General features: G+C 38.4%; 1 protein-coding gene across 5 annotated transcripts in view; it reads right to left on the reverse strand.

Annotated features, from left to right (window-relative positions):
* Positions 1-20,577, reverse strand: part of SLC36A4 (solute carrier family 36 member 4) — a 64,343-nt gene that overhangs the window by 24,618 nt on the left and 19,148 nt on the right. For 3 of the 5 annotated variants that reach the window (XM_051850296.2, XM_008262768.4, XM_070076706.1), the window contains 3 exons: positions 11,962-12,050; positions 9,880-9,975; positions 3,089-3,173 (listed from right to left, as the gene is read on the reverse strand). In XM_051850296.2, the coding sequence (XP_051706256.2) occupies positions 3,089-3,173; positions 9,880-9,975; positions 11,962-12,050 (270 nt within the window). The remainder of the gene's footprint in view (positions 1-3,088; positions 3,174-9,879; positions 9,976-11,961; positions 12,051-20,577) is intronic. The other 2 variants (XM_051850312.2, XM_051850316.2) reach the window with 1 other exon arrangement.

A 20,577-nucleotide genomic window follows, 5' to 3' on the forward strand; every position in this document is an offset into this window, starting at 1 on the left:
CACACAACAAAAATCATACAGTATTCTGCCCAGTGATGAACCATTACCATGTCAGGTGGCAACTCTGACAATACCTAGGTTTCAGCCTAATTGCATATGAGTTGATGGCACATTCCTCTTATTTTTTAAGACTGCTTGCTCATTAATAAAATAAGTATAGTACTTACTTTACAGAATAGTTGTAAAGATTGAATAATATATGCTACAGCTTATAAATATAAAATTATAGGGACTCATATTTTCCTAAATTCAAATAGAGTTTGTAGGCAATCTTAGAAAATATGAGAAAAGATACAGTACTACTATCTTACACAGTCCTGGGAAAGTATTATTTCCATTGTATTCTATTATCATGAAAATGGTGTGTTGTCAGTTTTTGCCTATAAACAATCATAAATGGTTAGGAGTCCTAGCAATGGGACACTGGTGCAATTAAATATTTACAAAATCAAAAAAGCACATTATCTATGAGTGATACTAATAAAATTATAGACACTTTATTTGATACAGGTATAAACCAGATTAGTAAATTATAATTGTTAACTGCTACTCTTTTCTATCCCTCCAAATCTCTCCTCTCGACATGCCCCAAGGACTCTATAGTTATTGTATGTTTGAAGAACCACCTATATCTTTGTATAAGAACTTAATGGTAAGTATATAGATAGAAAGGAGAGAAGAAATAGTTTGGAGGTTGGGTATTTGAAAAGGGAAATGAAAATGAGGCTGGTTAAAGAAACTATGTAAGTACCCTCATATAAGGCAGGCACTCTAACATGCTAATTTGTAGTGGTGAATACAACAGACCCACTCCCAGTGGTCTCTTCCTGCATGTGGCTTGCAGACTAGTGGTGAAAATCAACTTACAAATTAATTTGAATGCAATGTAATCAAGCCTGTTTTTAAAAGTATTATAAACACAAAAAGGAATCATATCAACGAATTGTGGTAAGAGATGAAGAAAAGGAAGATGTGGAGGGAAGAGCTGAGGGAGACTTCAGAGAGATGTTCACATTTAAGGTATATTTGGAACTTTTCCAGATACAAAATGTTTCTAGAAGCTGAGACATGGTACAATGGGGGAAAAAAAATGAATCTGGGGCTAGCATTGTGGTGCAGCGAGTTAAAGCCACGGCCTGCAGCACCGGCATCCCATATGGACGCTGGATTGAGTCCCAGCTACTCCACTTCCAATCCAGCTCTCTGCTATGGCCTGGTAAAGCAGCAGCAATGTCCCAAATCCTTGGGCCCCTGCACCCACATGTGAGACCTGGAAGAAGCTCCTGGCTCCTGGCTTCAGATCAGCTCAGCTCTGGCCATTGTGGTCATTTGGGGAGTGAATCAGCAGATGGAGGACACCTCTCTCTCTCTCTTTCTGGCTCTCTCTCTGGCTCTACCTCTCTCTGTAACTCTGACTTTCAAATAAATAAAATAAATCTTTTAAAAAAAATGCATCTGGAGGCCAGCGCCGCGGCTCACTAGGCTAATCCTCCGCCTTGTGGCGCCAGCACACCAGGTTCTAGTCCTGGTCGGGGCGCCGGATTCTGTCCTGGTTGCCCCTCTTCCAGGCCAGCTCTCTGCTGTGGCCTAGGAGTGCAGTGGAGGATAGCCCAAGTGCTTGGGCCCTGCACCCCATGGGAGACCAGGAGAGGTACCTGGCTCCTGCCATCGGATCAGCGTGGTGCGCCGGCCGCGGCGGCCATTGGAGGGTGAGCCAACGGCAAAGGAAGACCTTTCTCTCTGTCACTCTCTCTCACTGTCCACTCTGCCTGTCAAAAATAAAAATAAAAAAATATAAAAAAATGGATCTGGAAACCCAAACTCTCATTACTAACTAGCAGTGGCCCTTTGAAAGAATTCCTTTTTTTAGAAACTTTTATTTAAGGTATACACACTTCATGTATTTCATATATACAAATTTAGAAACATACTAAAACAAAGAGATTGATAAGCTCTTCCAACATTAAAATCTAAGTTAAAGGCTCAAATACAGTATATACATATAGCCTAAATCAGTGGTTAGCAAAATATACCTATAGATTAAATATGGCCTATCACTTCTTTTTGCAAATAATATTTTACTGAAATTCAATTATTTCTATTTATTCACATATTGTTGTTCATGGCACAGAGGCCATATGGCCTGAAAAGTGGAAAATACTCATTACCTGACCCTTTACAGTAAAAGTTCACTCATTCTTGGTCTAAATATAAAATGAAGTATGCTTTATACTTAAAAGATACAGTCTAATATATACATATAGGTTCTTTTAAAAGCATATTTACATCATCATTTTGTATTAAAATACCTACAAGACAATTCTATCTCATATGTTATTATTGTATAAGTGTACTTCAAAAAGTCTGTAGAAAATGGAATTGAAAGATGTTTGTTTCAAGGCAAAATCATTTTTAAATCCATGTTTAATTTTTTATAATAAAAATTTTCCATAAACTTTTTGAAGCACCTCATTTAATGCTTTTTATGCTATATAATTAAAAATTATTATCGATTAAAACAATGATTAAAGAAGAGCAGGAGGATAACACAGGAAAAATAATACCAGTCACAAAGAAACATGCTTTTGCATTTGCTTTGATATGGGAGTTTTTATTTCAGTGCTTTACATTTTGTCCAAAAATTTAATCTCTACCAAGGCTGCAAAATTTTTCCTTGTAAAGAAAACCATTATAATACGGAGACAATTCCCAAAAATTATACTTTTTTGGACACAGTGTCTTTTCAGGTAATGGCAATAATTACTGTATTTTAGTTACAGATAGTAACTCTTTCACCTCATTTGTTATATATTGATCAGAGATGATCAATATAAAGGACATGTCCCCAAAGCATCTACATATATGATTTTGATATCTAAATTTCAAGAAAGAATCAGTAAATTAAGTTATGCTCTGACTTAAAAGAACCAACATTACTGATATGATGACAAGACTTGTAAAATAAAAAATAATAACAGAAATGCAACTTGCAAAACAGAAGACTAATCATCAATTCCACAAAAGAAATATGATGCCATACCTAGGGCATTAGAAGATAATGTCTTCACTAACTGGAGAAAATACTCACTTGTTTCACATTTTCAGCTAAGAAGACAATATAAACACTACAGAATCCCAGCTGTGTTACCACCAGAAAAAAGTCAACCACACTCCTGTAAAGAGATACCCACAAATAATTACCAATAAAAAATAGCTGAAATATCAACATATTTCTCTTATTAACCATTTTAAAACATTTTCTAGTAGCATGTATTTTTACTCTCTTAAATAAGAAGCATTTAAAACATTTTCTATTAATATTCTGTAATTATGATCAGTATGTTGCTGAGATTATTATACAGCGAAAGATGCTCCACCAAAAGGTGAAGATGTTGCCAACGTTATTTGTGAAATTCAACAGTTTAAATATATCAGCTTATTAAGTGGTTTCATAAAAAACATTTCATCTTTCAAATTAAGCCCATTTCTCTTACTTCTCAAGAACTTTTTCAGATCAACCAGTGTAGTTCCCATTCCTCCCAGCTTCATGCCATTTGCAAACATGACAAGCACTCTGTCTACTATCCAAATCACTAACAAGAATATGAAATAGGAGAGTATTGGAGGCATGCCCCTGCTCTAATCACAAGAAAGTTCTCCAAAAGTTTTTCTCTTTTCTAATTTTTAATGAGATATTCCAGAAAATTCTAGCTATACTAAGTAGTGTACAGGAGTGGGGAGGGGACATCATCAGAGGCATCAATAACATTAGCATTACGTGGATATGGCAATTACCAAGTTATCAATTTGCCTACATGTTATTAATATATATTCCATATTTTTCTCATTTTGTTTGGGAACAATGAGTAACTACTTTAGTATACACTTGCAAAAACTATTAAACCTGTACTCTATTCAAAATTGGAAGTACCCTTACTTATCTTCAATATTTCCATAACTCTGAATTTCTCCATGGCTATTCAGGAATCTCATCTGCAATTATCTTGATGCCCTGAAGTGATTCAATTATCTCTGATGCATTACATTTAAGTATAGCCTTACTCTCTTTTTATCCATCCTTGAATTTAATATTCAACCAACAACTATTCCAGCCACTTTTATCTGAAAGCCATTATTCACAAGACAGATAGACAAAGCTGCCTTTAATATATAAATTAAGATGTAGTTTGCAATTCTGGGTTATGAAGGCAGGTCGCTAGTATTTTTTTTTTTTTTTTGACAGGCAGAGTGGACAGTGAGAGAGACAGAGAGAAAGGTCTTCCTTTTGCCATTGGTTCACCCTCCAATGGCCACCGCGGCCGGAGCGCTGCGGCCGGCGCACTGTGGCCGGCGCACCGTGCTGATCCGAAGCCAGGAGCCAGGTGCTTCTCCTGGTCTCCCATGCGGTGCAGGGCCCAAGGACTTGGGCCATCCTCCACTGCACTCCCTGGCCATAGCAGAGAGCTGGCCTGGAAGAGGGGCAACCGGGAAAGAATCCGGCGCCCCGACCGGGACTAGAACCCGGTGTGCTGGCACCGCAAGGTGGAGGATTAGCCTAGTGAGCCGCAGCGCCGGCCGGTCACTAGTATTCTAAGTTCTGTTTCCTTCCTTCCCCTACTCAACTGATCAGGAAATATGAGAACCTCATAAACAAATCTAATTTCCTTAATATTCTTAGAAGAGCCACCTTGAATCATAAACTACTAAGATTATTCTTTTCCTTTTAATTCCACTGCATATATCCCTTTTACTGTAGTTAGCATTTTGTTGATGGCTTGGGATTCCTTATTTTTCTAGTCCTATGTTCACTTGACTTTGATTATACATGTCTCCCAATGATAAAGTTATACTGAAATATTAACATTCAAAAGTAAAGTTGTAATAACATGCATCTATGCCTAACATGTAGCTAAACACTATAAATTTATTTGAAATAATTAGATTGTAGCATTTTTTTTGCTTTTCTTCTTTTATTTTAAGTATTATTGAACACAGTTGTATCACTAGTTGCCCAGGTGCTTTATAAATACTTAATCTAACCTACCATAATAATCTTATAAAGAGGGTTTTATTATAATCTTATTTCATAGTGAGAAAAACAAACCAAAATGATAAATACTTTGATAAAGATCATAAAACTGATGGAGTTGAGATTTGAATCCAAGTCTACCTAATTTCAAAGATTATTTGTTTATTATCCCAACATTTTCATACTTTTATTTGTTTATCTTATTAAGTTAAAGGCATCACAATGTCTAACTTTAAAGCACACTATAAGCTATAGTAATTAAAACAGCAAAGTACTGGCATAAAAACTAATATATTGATGAATGGAAAAGAACAGAGATTTCAAAAATTAATCCATGTGCATGCAGCTAACTAATTATATCAAAGGTACCAAGTATGCACACTAGAGAAAGGATGGATAGTCTTTTCATTAACTCTTGCTTGCAATACTGGATATACACATTAAGAATAAAATTAGATCCCTACCTTGCAGCATATACAAAAATAAACTCAAGATGAAACAAGGACCTAAATGTAAGACCCAAAACTTGAAATCGCTAGAAGAAAACAGGGGAAATAATCCAAGACATCAGAGTAGGAAATAAGTTTTTATAAGACTCTAAAATTTAGTACTGTTAACAATAACAAAACTAGACAAATAATATCAAACTCAGAAGCTCTGCACATCAAAGGAAATAATCACCAGTGTGAAGAAACATCCAGAAGAATGGGAGAAAATATTTGCAAGCTACTTATCTAACAAAGGATTAATAGCCAAAATACATAAAAAACTAAAAAAAAAAAAAAAAAAAAGGCCGGCACTGCAGCTCACTAGGCTAATCCTCTGCCTGCGGCACCAATACCCCGGGTTCTAGTCCCTGTTGGGGCACCAGAGTCTGTCCTGGTTGCTCCTCTTCCAGTCCAGCTCTCTGCTGTGGCCTGGGAAGGCAGTGGAGGATGGCCCAAGTCATGGGAGACCAGGAGAAGCACCTGGCTCCTGGCTCCTGGCTTCGGATTGGCGCTGCGCACCGGCTGTAGCAATCATTTGGGGGGTGAATCCATGGGAGGAAGACCTTTCTCTCTGTCTCTCTCTCACTGTCTAACTCTGCCTGTCAAAAAAAAAAAAAAAAAAAAAGTACAGTCAAAAATAGCCAAAGGACCTGAATGGATATTTCTCAAAATAAGAAATACAAATGGCCAAAAAATATATGAAAAGATGTTCAATATCACTCACTAACAATCAGGAAAATGCAAATCAAGGCCACAATGAAATATTACCTCACCCCATTAGAATGGCTATTATCAAAAAGACAGAAACTAAAAAGCCTGGCAAGGATGTCAAGAAAAGAGGAATTCTTACATACTGTTGGAGGGGAATATAAAATAGTACAACCACTATGGAAAGCTGTATGGAGATTTCTTTAAAAACTAGAAACGGAGCAATTCTCCTTCATGAGGTTGGCTGCATTTATACCTGAGTGTATAGTAGCCTTTTGTCTTTTAAGATTTTATTTATTTATTTGACAGGTAGAGTTACAGAGAGAGAGAGAGAGAGAGAGAGAGAGAGAGAGGTCTTCCTTCTGTTGGTTCAATCCCCAAATGGCCACAACGGCCAGAGATGCACCATGCCGAAGCCAGGAGCCAGGTGCTTCTTCCTGGTCTCCCATACAGGTGCAGGGACCCAAGGACTTGGGCCATCCTCTACTGCTATCTCAGGCCACAGCAGAGAGCTGGACTGGAAGAGGAGCAACCAGGACTAGAACCAGCACCCATATGGGATGACGGTGCCGCAGGCGGAGGAATAACCTAGTATGCCACAGCACCGGCCCCGCCCTTTGTCTTTCAGTAAATCTTCCTCTTCTGTTCACCTCTATCATCTTCTGGTTATATTCTTTTTTTTTTAATTTTTTTTTATCTTTGACAGGCAGAGTAGACAGTGAGAGAGAGACACACAGAAAGATAGGTCTTCCTTTTGCCATTGGTTCACCCTCCAATGGCCACCACGGCCGGCGCATCACGCTGATCCGAAGGCAGGAGCCAGGTGCTTCTCTTGGTCTCCCATGGGGATGCAGGGCCCAAGCACTTGGGCCGTCCTCCACTGCACTCCTAGGCCATAGCAGAGAGCTGGCCTGGAAGAGGGGCAACCGGGACAGAATCCGGCGCCCCGACCAGGACTAGAACCCGGTGTGCCGGCGCCGCAAGGTGGAGGATTAGCCTATTGAGCCACGGCACCGGCCTGGTTATATTCTTACACACATGAATACAAGAACCTGGACTGAAGATTTCACTGAGTCCAGCAGGGCTCTCAATCCCAACATAATTTGGGAGTAATCCTTGCCACTTGATATGGGATGCCAGCATAGTAAACAGTAGCTCAACCTGCTGCATCACAATGCCAGCTCAAATTACAGGCATCTTAACTGGTATCTTAATGAATATACTAAATGCCCTTCACTAAGAAAGAATTTTTTAAATAAGTGATTTGGAAACAAACTTGCAGTATCTCTGAAATATGCCTGTACCATATTACCGCTAGGCCATAAATCTGTACATGTTCCTACACTGAATCACTAAATATTCAAAGCAACTATGATACTATGTACACAGCAGCAAAACACCATCCTGGAAGCAGAGAACAACCTTCAGCAGACATCAATTCTGAGAGAGCTTTGATCTTGGATTTCCCAGATTTATATACAAAATACCCAGTAGTTTTTTTGTAGTTTTTTGGGTTTTTCTTGCTGTTGTTTGCTCGATTTTGTTAGCAGGACACATGATGAACTAAGACATAGAAGCATTCAAAATGTAATTTTTGGGACCAGCGCTGTATGACAGTAGATAAAGCCACTGCCTGCAACACTGGCATCCCATATGGGCACTGGTTCAAGTCCCAGCTGCTCACTTCTGACCCAGCTCCCTGCTAATGGCCTGGGAAAAGCAACAGATGGTGGCCTAGTGTTTGGGTCCCTGTCACCCACATGGGAGACCCAGAGGAAGCTCATGGGCTCCTGGCTTTGTCCTGGCCCAGGCCATGGTTTTGTGGCCATCTAGGGAGTAAACTAGCAGATGGAAGATTCTCGCTCTCTCATTCTCACTCTCTCTCACTCCCTCTCTCTCTTTCCCCGCCCCCTCTCCGTCTTTCCCTCTCTATGTGTAACTCTGACTTTCAAATAAATAAATAAATCTTTTTAAAATGTCATGTTTTCAACCCTTTCCTGTTTTGGAAGTATTCATTAACCATCTAATTTTCAGTTGCTCAAGTGTCAAGAACTGTGTTAGATGCTAAAAATGAAGTCCTAAGCAATACAGGCAAGACCCAAACCTGTGGAGTTTGCCAAGTTACTATAAAATAGACTAAAAAAGTACAAAAGACAGATAATAGCTTTCCTAATTCACTTAAAATATCTTTAAAGTCTATTTCAACTATGCACTTTACCAAACTTAACTGTAAAATAATAGATACATTGAATTTAAAGCATAAATATGGGGAAAATGTTGTTTCATAGTAAATATCTTGCAGGTGTATATTTAAGATAAACATTTCTGTATTTCGGTCTTCAGACTAGTTATTGTTATTGAACACAGGAACAAATATCAGATTAATTATGTCATCTGAAAAAATGGATTTAAAATGGTCATGCTTATTGCTGCTTATTGTTTTATAAGTACAGACAATAATGCCACAGGGCAAAAATTCTTTCTTCCATGGAGATCAAATCTGAAATTATTTTTGTCCTATTACATGCAATTTTGAAATGCTTCATAAAGGATTTATCACAGATACAGATAGAAGAATTTGAAATCTAAGTCACTTATGGAAAATCTCCTATAATAACAAACATTCCATAATACAATAAAAAAATAAATACTAGAAATGGAACTTCTACATGATCCAGCAATCCTATTACTGGGTGACTATCTAAAAGACATGAAATATATTCTATCAGAGAGATGCCTGCTCTACATGTTTATTGTAGCACTATTCACAATAGCTATGATATGCAATCATCCAAGGTGTCCACCATAAGATGAATGGATAAAGAAAAAGTGGGATATACACACCATGAAATAATTCTGTCATTTGCAGCAAAATGTATGGAACTGGAGGATCTGATGTTAAGTGAAATAACCAAGACACAAAAAGACAAATATCATGTTGTCCCTCATTTGTGGAAGCTAGAAAAATTCAATCTAAACACAGAATAGTGATTGTTGGACTCTCAAGTAAGAAGAGGTAACAGAAGCAGTTCTGGATAATGGGTACGAAATCAGCTGGATCAAAGGAATAAATTCCTAGTGTTCCACAGCATAGTGGTGTGATTATGCTTTGCAATTACCTATCATGCATTTTATGAAAAAAAAAAAAAACAGAAAAAAGTAGCCCTAAGGCTCCCATCATAAAGGAACATCAAAGAAAGGGAAATACTGATTACCCTGATTTGATAAGTACAAATTATACACATGTATTGTAATGTTTCATGCAGCCTATAAAAATGTGGGATCTGTCCTTAGTTGTGTTGTCCAATGTGAAGTAATGCTATAACTAGTACTGAAACAGTATTTTACACTTTGTGTTTCTGTGTGGGTGCAAACTGATGAAATCTTTACTTAATATATACTGAATAAATCTTCTGTATTATACAGATAATTGAAAATGAATCTTGATGTGAATGGAATGGGAGAGGGAGCGGGAGATGGGAGGGGTGTGAGTGGGAGGGAAATTATGGGGGGGGCACTGTAATCCATTAACTGTACTTTGAAAATTTATATTTACTAAATAAAAAATAAAAAATGTACAGTTATTGTTAATTTAAAACATTAAAGATTAATATAATTTTGAAACCATATGTAAATATTATATCAAATACTTACCGTCCCCATGCTGCTTGCTTCTGAAGATAATTCCAAGGACTTACTTCCATAGCAAAACTCACAGTGTCACTATAACCTAATGTTGGCTTTTTAAACCTGTAATTTAATGACATGCATACGTTGGAATAAAGAAAAATTTTAAGTTGGCCCAAAAACTATTCCTTGAAAAGAACATCAAATAAATAGGAATTAATAAATGTAGGGCAATATATGGACAGATTTGTTTCAAAATTTCAATATCTGCATATCACTGAAGCATGTCGTACAAAAATTTAAAATTTCATACCTGTCCTTCTTACTTATCTTACATATCTGCCCTTCTTATTTATCTTGATCTACTGCTAAGTTTTACATATTTGTAGAATTCATACAACCTAATATTTGTTCTTCACTGATTTCCATGTTTCAAATACCTACATTGATTGCGTTAACTCAATCCAAGAGCATTATTTCCAAGAGTAACATTATTAAATGATATCTTTTGCTGGCGCCGTGGCTCAATAGGCTAATCCTCTGCATGTGGCGCCAGCACACCGGGTTCTAGTCCTGGTCGGGGCGCCGGATTCTGTCCCGGTTGTCCCTCTTCCAGGCCAGTTCTCTGCTATGGTCCAGGAGTGCAGTGGAGGATAGCCCAAGTCCTTGGGCCCTCCACCCACATGGGAGACCAGGAGAAGCACCTGGCTCCTGGCTTCGGATCAGTGCAATGCGCCAGCCGCAGTGCACTGGCCATGATGGCAATTGGAGGGTGAACCAATGGCAAAAGGAAGACCTTTCTCTCTGTCTCTCTCTCTCACTGTCCACCCTGCCTGTCAAAAAATTTAAAAAAAAAATTAAATGATATATTTGTACAGAGTTCCATATTTTCACATATACAATCTCCCTTATTCTTTTTTTTTTTTTTTTGGATTTACTTATTTATTTGAAAGTCACAGTTACAAAGACAGAGAGATATTCTATCCGCTGGTTCACTCCCAGATGGCCACAACAGTCAAGGCTGGACCAGGCCAAAGCCAGGAGATTTTGGGCTATCTTCCACTGTTTTTCCCAGGCCATTAGCAGGGAGCTGCATCAGAAGTAGAATATCCAGGACTCGAACTGCTGCCCATATGGGATGCTGGCATCGCAGGCAGCAGTTTTATCCTCTACACCTCAATGCCAGCCCCTCATTTATTCTTTAAAATAGGACCATGAGACAGGTATTTCTCCATTCTCTTTCATTTTCTCCCCAACTCCCACACTCTTGTGCTCTCTCTCTCTTTCAAGTATACAATTATGTTTTAAGATCCAGTTACTTATTTGAAAGGCAGTTTCAGAGAGAGCGAGAGAGAGAGCAAGAGAGAGAGAGAGAGAGAGAAGAGAGGAAGACAGAGAGCCAGCCTTCACAGGTTCATTAGCAGGGAGCTGAATCAGAGGCAGAGCAGTGGAGACTGGAACCAGTGCTCCAAAATGGAATGCCCAGTTCACAGGCAGCAGCTTAACCTGCTCACCACAATGCCAGCCACAGGTATTGACTGCTATTTAAAGATCATAACATGAGTTACCCAAAGTTTTAACAGCATTTAACAGCAACCAATAAATAAATAAATAAAATAAAAGAGTCAAAACTTGAATACTGGTCTACTACAACAGGCAATAATTTTGGGGAAAAAAAGTTGGTCTATTGATTTTATGATACAAAAATAAAGAAAAATATTATTTTATTGATTGCCTTATAAACTCATAATATCAGTAAAGAGCTGTAAAGGCATTGTATCTCATTCTGATTTACTAATAAATGAAGGGTATTATGCCGTAACTAAAAGTTGCATGGCTGCTTCCATTTCCTCTGCATCTTCCCTAATTTTTTCTGTTTATACTAAAGAAAATTCTACCTAATTAATAAGACTACCTTTTGAAAAGTAAATATGTTGACCAAATTTATATCTTATGAAATGCTGATTTTTCTATATTCATTAGACTTGTCCACGTAACAGGTTAAAGGAAATATTTTAAGTTACAAATCACAGTAGAAATATGATTATTTGATGCTTTATATATATAGCTCTAAAATAAAATAAATGGACTTAACAAATCCACATTTACCTCTGACATAGAAAGTGACTGCAACGTACCAATATGTGCATACAGTGAACAGAAATAATTCCTATAAATACAAGGCTGATTGGTCCAAGCTGTGGGGAAGAAAATTTATAAGGTTTAAATATTTAAGTTTAACAAAACTTGAACAATCTTATAAGCAATGAATCACTGGACTACTCATTTGCAGTGAATAAATATTTTTGTACAAATGATCAAACAGTCACTTGCGTAAGGAACATTAACAAACTTGATACAGGAAGAATTTCAAGTTATAGTTAAAAGAAACCATTTTCCATTATTCCATTTCAACAATGTAGGTACCTATACTCAGGAATACAGAACATAGGTATTCAACAAAGTAGGATACAACATCATCTTTACTATCATATGGCAAGTCTACAACTATCAGTGTCCCAACATGGTAATTATATGCATCCGTGCATCATTCTCCAAGAAACTAAAAAGCATAATATCCAACAGGGAATTAGGACAATCCATTTCTTTCACAGACTGCCTGCTGAGCATTTAACATTACAGAATTATGTTTAGAAAACAATTATTTGAAAAACACACAAAATAATAAAGTGTTTATTTATTAAAATATATATTGCCCATTCAATTTTATATTCAGAAATTTTTAAGCTCTAACTTAGGGTAAACAAAACAGCCTAACTCAGAGAAAAATGATAGATAGAGAGATGTCTTTCAGAAACTGTTCTATAAATTAAATATAATTTTGTTCCTTCATAAATGATTTCTACTATGAAAGTTCTCTATAATTATAACAATTAACTCCTACCATGGCTTAAAGAATTGTTTTTAAAACATAGTGTTTGCCGTCTTCTTAAAGAGAAATAAGAGGAGACTGCATCAGCTAGTGTCACTGGTGATACTGCCTGAGGGAAAGCTTTGCAGACCATATGGATTTTGAGTGAGGCTGAAAGCATTAGCAGGGGCTGGGGTGCCCAACTAAACCTGTGAAACGAGAGCACATTGTCTACTTCCCACCATACCCCCAACAAGAAATCCCAGCAAATAGTAGGAAAGAAATGCCATCTTAAAAGATGAGTACCAGCTGGTGCTGCGGCTCAATAGGCTAATCTTCCACATGTGGCACCGGCACCCCGGGTTCTAGTCCCGGTGGGGGTGCTGGGCACTAGTCCCAGTTGCTCCTCTTCCAGTCCAGCTCTCTGCTATGGCCCGGGAGGGCAGTGGAGGATGGCCCAAGTTCTTGGGCACTGCACCCGCATGGGAGACCAGGAGGAAGCACCTGGCTCCTGGCTTCAGATCAGCATGGGGCGCTGGCTGCAGCACACCAGCCACAGCAGCCATTGTGGGGTGAACCAATGGAAAAGGAAGACCTTTTTCTCTGTCTCTCTCTCACTTTCTACTCTGCCTTTAAAAAAATAAATAAATAAAAGATGAGTACCAGCTGCCATGGCTTGCAGACATGTAACTATGTTGTTATGTTATGTTGTTATGTTATGTTAGGATGTTATCTGAGGGAAAAATCCTAGATACCTACTGACTTTGAGTCTGGTCTGGAGGGTTGGAAGGGGGTAGGGTACTGACTTAAGCCTGCGAGGCGCTGCCCTCCTCTCTATTTCACTGGTGCCTAAATTCAAACCGCCAAGGCAGAACACCAACAGGCAGCTAGCTCTGGGACCGCCTCAGTTCTCTCTGTGGATGGAGCAGCCTACTGGGAATAAAAGCAGATCCCTGCTCCCTTGACTGTAGAGCCCTGTACACTTTGACTGTGGGAATACTGTGCCTGCATGACAAGGTGTAGAGTGTAGCTAGGTCTCTGGAAATCACTGCACATCTCTCTTCAGAGGCTCAGATTTCCCTGATTGCCTGGGGTGGATCATTGCAGAGGGTTTTGTGCTCCCATTTAGGACCACACATATCCTTTGTGAGGCCCTCGCAAATGTGTAGATGGGGTATGCAGCAACTGTGGGCTGGCCCTGAGCATTGAACACCTTGGCAGAGAGGAGAGAAGGCAGTGGCAACACCAGATGACATGATCATGCCCTCCAAGATGGATGTGTCACCCTGGACACAAGAGTTTGTACCACAGGAAGCACTGATCAGAGCATCAAGGCCCCACCTAGCACATGCCTCAGAATATGCACTGAAGGAACAGATGCTCCACTAAGCCACAGAGACATATTTCAAAGACAAATGCCATTGGAGAAGAAAACCAACAAGTAGCTCCACAATGCCTAAAAATAATCATAGAAACATGAGAAACATGAGTAAGGAAGGCAATATGGCTCCCCAAAGGAATATAATAACAATTCAATATTAGAATGTACAAATAGCCGGCACCGCGGCTCACTAGGCTAATCCTCCGCCTTGCGGCGCCAGCACACCGGGTTCTAGTCCCGGTCGGGGCGCCGGATTCTGTCCCGGTTGCCCCTCTTCCAGGCCAGCTCTCTGCTGTGGCCAGGGAGTGCAGTGGAGGATGGCCCAAGTTCTTGGGCCCTGCACCCGCATGGGAGACCAGGAGAAGCACCTGGCTCCTGGCTTCGGATCAGCGCGGCGCGCCGGCCGCAGCACACCGGCTGCGGCGGCCACTGGAGGGTGAACCAACGGCAAAGGAAGACCTTACTCTGTGTCTCTCTCTCTCACTCTCCACTCTGCCTGTCAAAAAAAAAAAAAAAAAAAAAGAATGTACAAATGAAGAGATTGATGAAATGCCTGAAAGGGAATTCAAAAGAATGATCATAGGATCATTCAAAAGCAATGAGAAGCAAATTCATGAAAGAATGTGAAAACAGAAACTCTTCTAACAACAGTACAAAGGAAATTGAAAACCATAGGAATATTTACAGAAAAATGGTAGAGCCAAGTTGCTATTATCAGTAACAACCTTATTTGTAAATGGCCTAAATTATCCAATTAAAAGATATAGACGGATGAATGGAGTCAAAAACAAAACTCACCTATTTTCTGCCTGCATGATATATACCTCACCAACAAAGATATACACAGACTGAAGGCTAAAGGACAGAAAAAGATATTCAATGCTCATGGAAAGCAAAAAAAAAAAAAAAAAAAAAAAACCACAGCAGGGGTAGCCATCCTGATATCAGATAGAATAGACTTTAACACAAAAACTATTAAAAAGAGAGAGATTGAAGAGACCTGGAAGAAGCTCCTGGATCCCGTGGCTGTTTGCAGGCATTTGAGGTGTGAAGGAGCAGATGGGAGAGCTCTGTCTCTTTGCCTTTCAAATGAATAGTTAAAATTTTTCAAAAATGTAAGTGCATCTGCCAATTTTACCATTGTTTATCCACAATTCCCTACGTTTCTTCTGGTTTTTAATTGGTTTTTCTTTATTTCTTAAAGAAGAGCATTATTTAAAGATTAAGGGATCAATTCAACACAAATTGTGGCTATACTTTGGCCCCTGTTTTTTTAAAAGGAATATTAAGGGATCTAAAGGGAGACAGACTTCACTACAACAATAATGGGGACTTCAACACACCACTTTCATCAACACACAGATCAAATAGACAAAAAAAAATTAACAAGGAAAAAACACAGCTAACCTACACTATGAACCAAATGGACTTTATATCTATAGAATATTTCATCCCACAGCTAAAGAATACAGATTCTTTTCATCAGTGCATGAACTTTCTCTAGGAAATACCATATGCTAGGCCATAAAGTAAGTCTCAACAAATTCAAAAACAATTGAAATCATATCATGTATATTTTATGACAATGGAATTACACTGGAAATTAACTTAAGAACTTTTTTTTTGACAGGCAGAGTGGACAGTGAGAGAGAGAGACAAAGAGAAAGGTCTTCCTTTTCTGTTGGTTCACCCCCTAATGGCTGCTATGGCTGGCATGCTGCAGCCGGCACACCGTGCTGATCCGAAGCCAGGAGTCAGGTACTTCTTCCTGGTCTCCCGTGAAGGTGCAGTGCCCAAGGACCTGGGCCATCCTCCACTGCCCTCCCAGGCCACAGCAGAGAGCTGGACTGGAAGAGGGGCAACCGGGACAGAATATGGCGCCCCGACTGGGACTAGAACCCGCTGTGCCGGTGCCGCAGGCAGGGGATTAGCCTATTGAGCCGTGGTGCTGGTCAAGAACTTTTGAAAATATGCAAACTCATAGAGGCTGAATAACATGTTCCTGAATGAGCAGTGGGTCATAGAGTAAATCAAAAGAGAAATTTATAAAAATCCTGGAAATCAATGAAGATGACAACACAACATATTAAAACCTATGGGATATATATAACAAAAGCAGAGTTAAAGGGAAGTTTATAGCAATTAGTGCCACATCAAGAAATTGGAAAGGCATCAAATAAATGATCAAACAATGCATCTCAAGGACCTATAAAACAAAAACAAACCAAACCCAAAATTAATTAGAGGAAAAAAATAATTAAAATTAGAGAAAAATTAACAAAACTGAGACCAAAAAAAAAAAAAAAAAAACCAAAAAAACAAAAGATCAATGAAATGAAGAGATGGTTTTCTGGAAAAAAAATTTATACACCATTGGAACAACTAACTAAAAAGAAAAAGAGAGGACTCAAATTAATAAAATCTAAGATAAAAAAGGAAATGTTACAAGGGAAACCAGTGAAATAAAAAGAATCATTGGGAATTACTACAAACAGCTATATGCCAATAAACTGGAAAATCTAGAAGACATTGATAGATTTCTGGACACATACAATCCAGTAAAATGGAGCCATGAAGACATAGAAAACCTAAATAGGCCAATAACCAAGATAGACATTCAGTCAGTAATAAAGACCCTCCAACAGAGAACAGCCCAGAACAAGATGGATTCACTGATGAATTCTACCAAATTTAAAAGAAGTACTAATTCCAATTCTTAAACTATTCAAAGCAACTGAAAGGGAAGGAATCCTCCCAAATTCCTCCTTATATGAGGCTAGCATCACCTTAATTCCAAAACCAGAAAATATACAAAAAAGAAACAAAACTATAGATGAATATCCCTGATGAACATAGCAGCCAGCAACATATTGAATAGGGAAAAGTTGGAAGCACTTCCACTAAGATCCAGAAGCAGACAAGAATGACTACTCTCACCACTGATATTCAATATACTTCTAGAAGTTTTAGCCAGAGCCATTAGGCAAGAAAAATAAATCAAAGGATACAGTTTGGAAAGGAGGAAGTCAAATTATCCCTGATTGCAGATGACATGATTGTATATATATCCAAAATATTCCACTGAGAGATTATTGGCACTCATAAAAGTTTGGTAAAGTTGCAGATGTAAAATCAACACACAAAAATCAATAACCTTTGTATACAAGACAATGTTGTGGCTGAGAGAAAACCTGTAAGATCAGTAACACTCACTATAGCTACAAAAAACTTGAATGCCTTGGAAGAAGTTTGACAAAGAAAGTGAAAGATATATACAATGAAAATCACAAAAACATAAAGAAATAAAAGAATACAAAAGAAGTGGAAGAAACTTCCATATTTATGGATTAGAAGAATTAATACCATAAAAATGTTAATACTACTGAAAGTAACTTACAGATTCAATATGATCCAAATCAAAATACCAAGGACATTCTTCTCTAATCTAGAAAAAAATGGTGCTAAAATTCATATGAAAACACAAGAGATCCTGAATAGTTAAAGCAATCTTAAACAACGAAAGCAAAGCCAGAGACATCACAGTACCAGATTTCAAGCTATACTACAGAGTACTTATAAGCAAAACAGCCTGGTACTGGCACAAAAATAGACATGTAGACCAGTGGAACAGAAGAAAAATCCCAGAAATCAATTCACACATCTACAACTAAATAATCTCTGACAATGGAACTAAAATAAATCCCTGGAGAATAAAAATAATGATGTTGGAAAAATTGGATATCTGTGCACGTAAGTATGAAACAAGATCTGTACTTTGCACTTTATCCAAAAATAAACTAAAAATGGATCATGGACCTAAATTTATGACCTGAAACCATCAAATTACTAGAGAAAAACATTGGGGAAACTCTGTAGAACATTGGCATAGGCAAAGACTTCTTGGAAAAGACCCAAGAAGCACAAGAAGAACAACACAAAAACAGGCAAATGGGAGTACATCAAGCTAAGAAGCTTCTGCAGTACAAAGTAAACATTCAACAAAGTGAAGAGATAACTGACAGAATGGGAGAAAATATCTGCAAAATATGCAACTGATACGGGATTAATATCCAGAATCTATAGAGCACAAGAAATTCAAACACAACAAAACAAAAAAATCCAGTTAACAAATGGGCAAAGGACTTTAATAGGCATTTTTCAAAAGATGAAATTCAAATGGCCAACAGACACATGAAAAAAATGCTCAGGGTCACTAAACACCTGAGAAATGTAAATAACCAAAATGATATCACTTCACTCCAGTTAGAATGGTTCTTATACAGAAATCAAAAAACAATAAATGCTGGGAAGGACGTGGGTAAACAGGTACCCTCATGCACTGTTGGTGGGAATGTAAACTAATGATGTCACTTCACTCCAGTTAGAATGGTTCTCATACAGAAATCAAAAAACAATAAATGCTGGGAATAAATGCACTGTTGGTGTGAATGTAAACTAGTATAGCCATTGTAGAAAGCAATACGGAGATTCCTCAGAAATCTGAAGACAAATGTACCAATGACCCAGCTCTCTCACTCTTCGGAATTTACCCAAGGGAAATGAAATCAGCATATGAGAGTGATCTGTACCGCCATGTTTACTACAGTTCAATTCACAACAGCTAAGATATGGAATCAACCCAGATGTCCAATCAACTAATGACCGGATAAAGAAATTGTGATCTATATAAAATATGGAACACTACTCAGCCATAAAAAAGAACAAAATCCTGTCTTTGGCAAAAAAAAAAAAGGATGACACTGGAAACCATTATACTTAGTGAAATAAGCCGGTCCCAAAAAGATGAGTGTCATGTTTTCCCTGATCTATGGTAACTAACAGAGTACAAAACATGTAATATACATGAGTGAAACTGACATTTTGAGATTATTCTTTACAGCACTTGTCTCTACTGTAGAGGAACAGTAGGGTTTTTTTCCTTCTTATTATTTTCTGAATTCTTTACTTAGTGGAGAATTAAGCTTATGATATAATATAAACTGAAAGTATGTCATTTTAAAAATTAAAAGAAAGAATAATGTTCCTGTGTGGGAGCAAACTGTTGAAATCTTTTCTTAATGTATGCTAAACTGATCTTCTGTATATAAAGAGAATCGAAAATGGAAAAAAAAGAAAGAATAAGAAAGGAAGGAGGAAAGCTGGAAGCATGGGCAGGAGGGAGGGTAGGGTGGGAAGTATCACTGTGCTCCTAAATCTGTATACATGAAATACCTGAAATTTGTTCACCATATATAAGTAAAAAAAATTTTTTTAAATATATTGTTACTCTGGCCGGCGCCGCGGCTTACTAGGCTAATCCTCCGCCTAGCGGCGCTGGCACACCAGGTTCTAGTCCCGGTCGGGGCACCAGATTCTGTCCCAGTTGCCCCTCTTCCAGGCCAGCTCTCTGCTGTGGCCAGGGAGTGAAGTGGAGGATGGCCCAAATCCTTGGGCCCTGCACCCCATGGGAGACCAGGAAAAGCACCTGGCTCCTGGCTCCTGCCATCGGATCAGCGCAGTGCGCCGGCCGCAGCGCGCCGGCCGCGGCGGCCATTGGAGGGTGAACCAACGGCAAAAGGAAGACCTTTCTCACTGTCTCTCTCTCTCACTGTCCACTCTGCCTGTCAAAAAAAAAAAAAAAAAAAGAAAAAAAAAGATATTGTTACTCATGTTCTTAGCTATTTTTTCTTTTCTTTTTTTTTTAACTTTTATTTAATTAATATAAATTTCCAAAGTACGACTTATGGATTACAATGGCTTCCCCCCCATACCGTCCCTCCCACCCACAACCCTCCCCTTTCCCACTCCCTCTCCCCTTCCATTCACATCAAGATTCATTTTCGATTCTCTTAATATACAGAAGATCAGCTTAGTATACATTAAGTAAGGATTTCAACAGTTTGCTCCCACACAGAAACATAAAGTGAAAAATAATAGATGATTTTTTTTAAATCATGATGAAATCAGATCAGACCTATTGTCATGTTTAATCCCAGTGAGAGTCAAGTTGGGAATTGATAATTTCTTTTTTTTTTTAACAGAAGATCAGTTTAGTATGCCTTAAGTAAAGATTTCAACAGTTTGCACCCCCATAGAAACACAAAGTGAAATATATTGTTTGAGTACTCATTATAGCATTAAATCTCAATGTACAGCACATTAAGGACAGAGATCCTACATGAGGAGTAAGTTCACAGTGACTCCTGTTGTTGACTTTACAAATTGACACTCCTGTTTATGGCATCAGTAATCTCCCTATGCTCCAGTCATGAGTTTCCAAGGCTATGGAAGCCCCTTGAGTTCTCCGACTCTTATCTTGTTTAGACAAGGTCATAGTCAAAGTGGAGGTTCTCTCCTCCCTTCAGAGAAAGGCACCTCCCTCTTTGAAGACCTGTTCTTTCCACTGGGATCTCACTCACAGAGATCTTTTTGCCAGAGTGTCTTGGCTTTCCATGCCTGAAATACTCTCATG

The sequence above is a fragment of the Oryctolagus cuniculus genome, chromosome 1 (genome assembly GCF_964237555.1).
Source record: "Oryctolagus cuniculus chromosome 1, mOryCun1.1, whole genome shotgun sequence".
In the NCBI taxonomy this organism is placed as follows: domain Eukaryota; kingdom Metazoa; phylum Chordata; class Mammalia; order Lagomorpha; family Leporidae; genus Oryctolagus; species Oryctolagus cuniculus.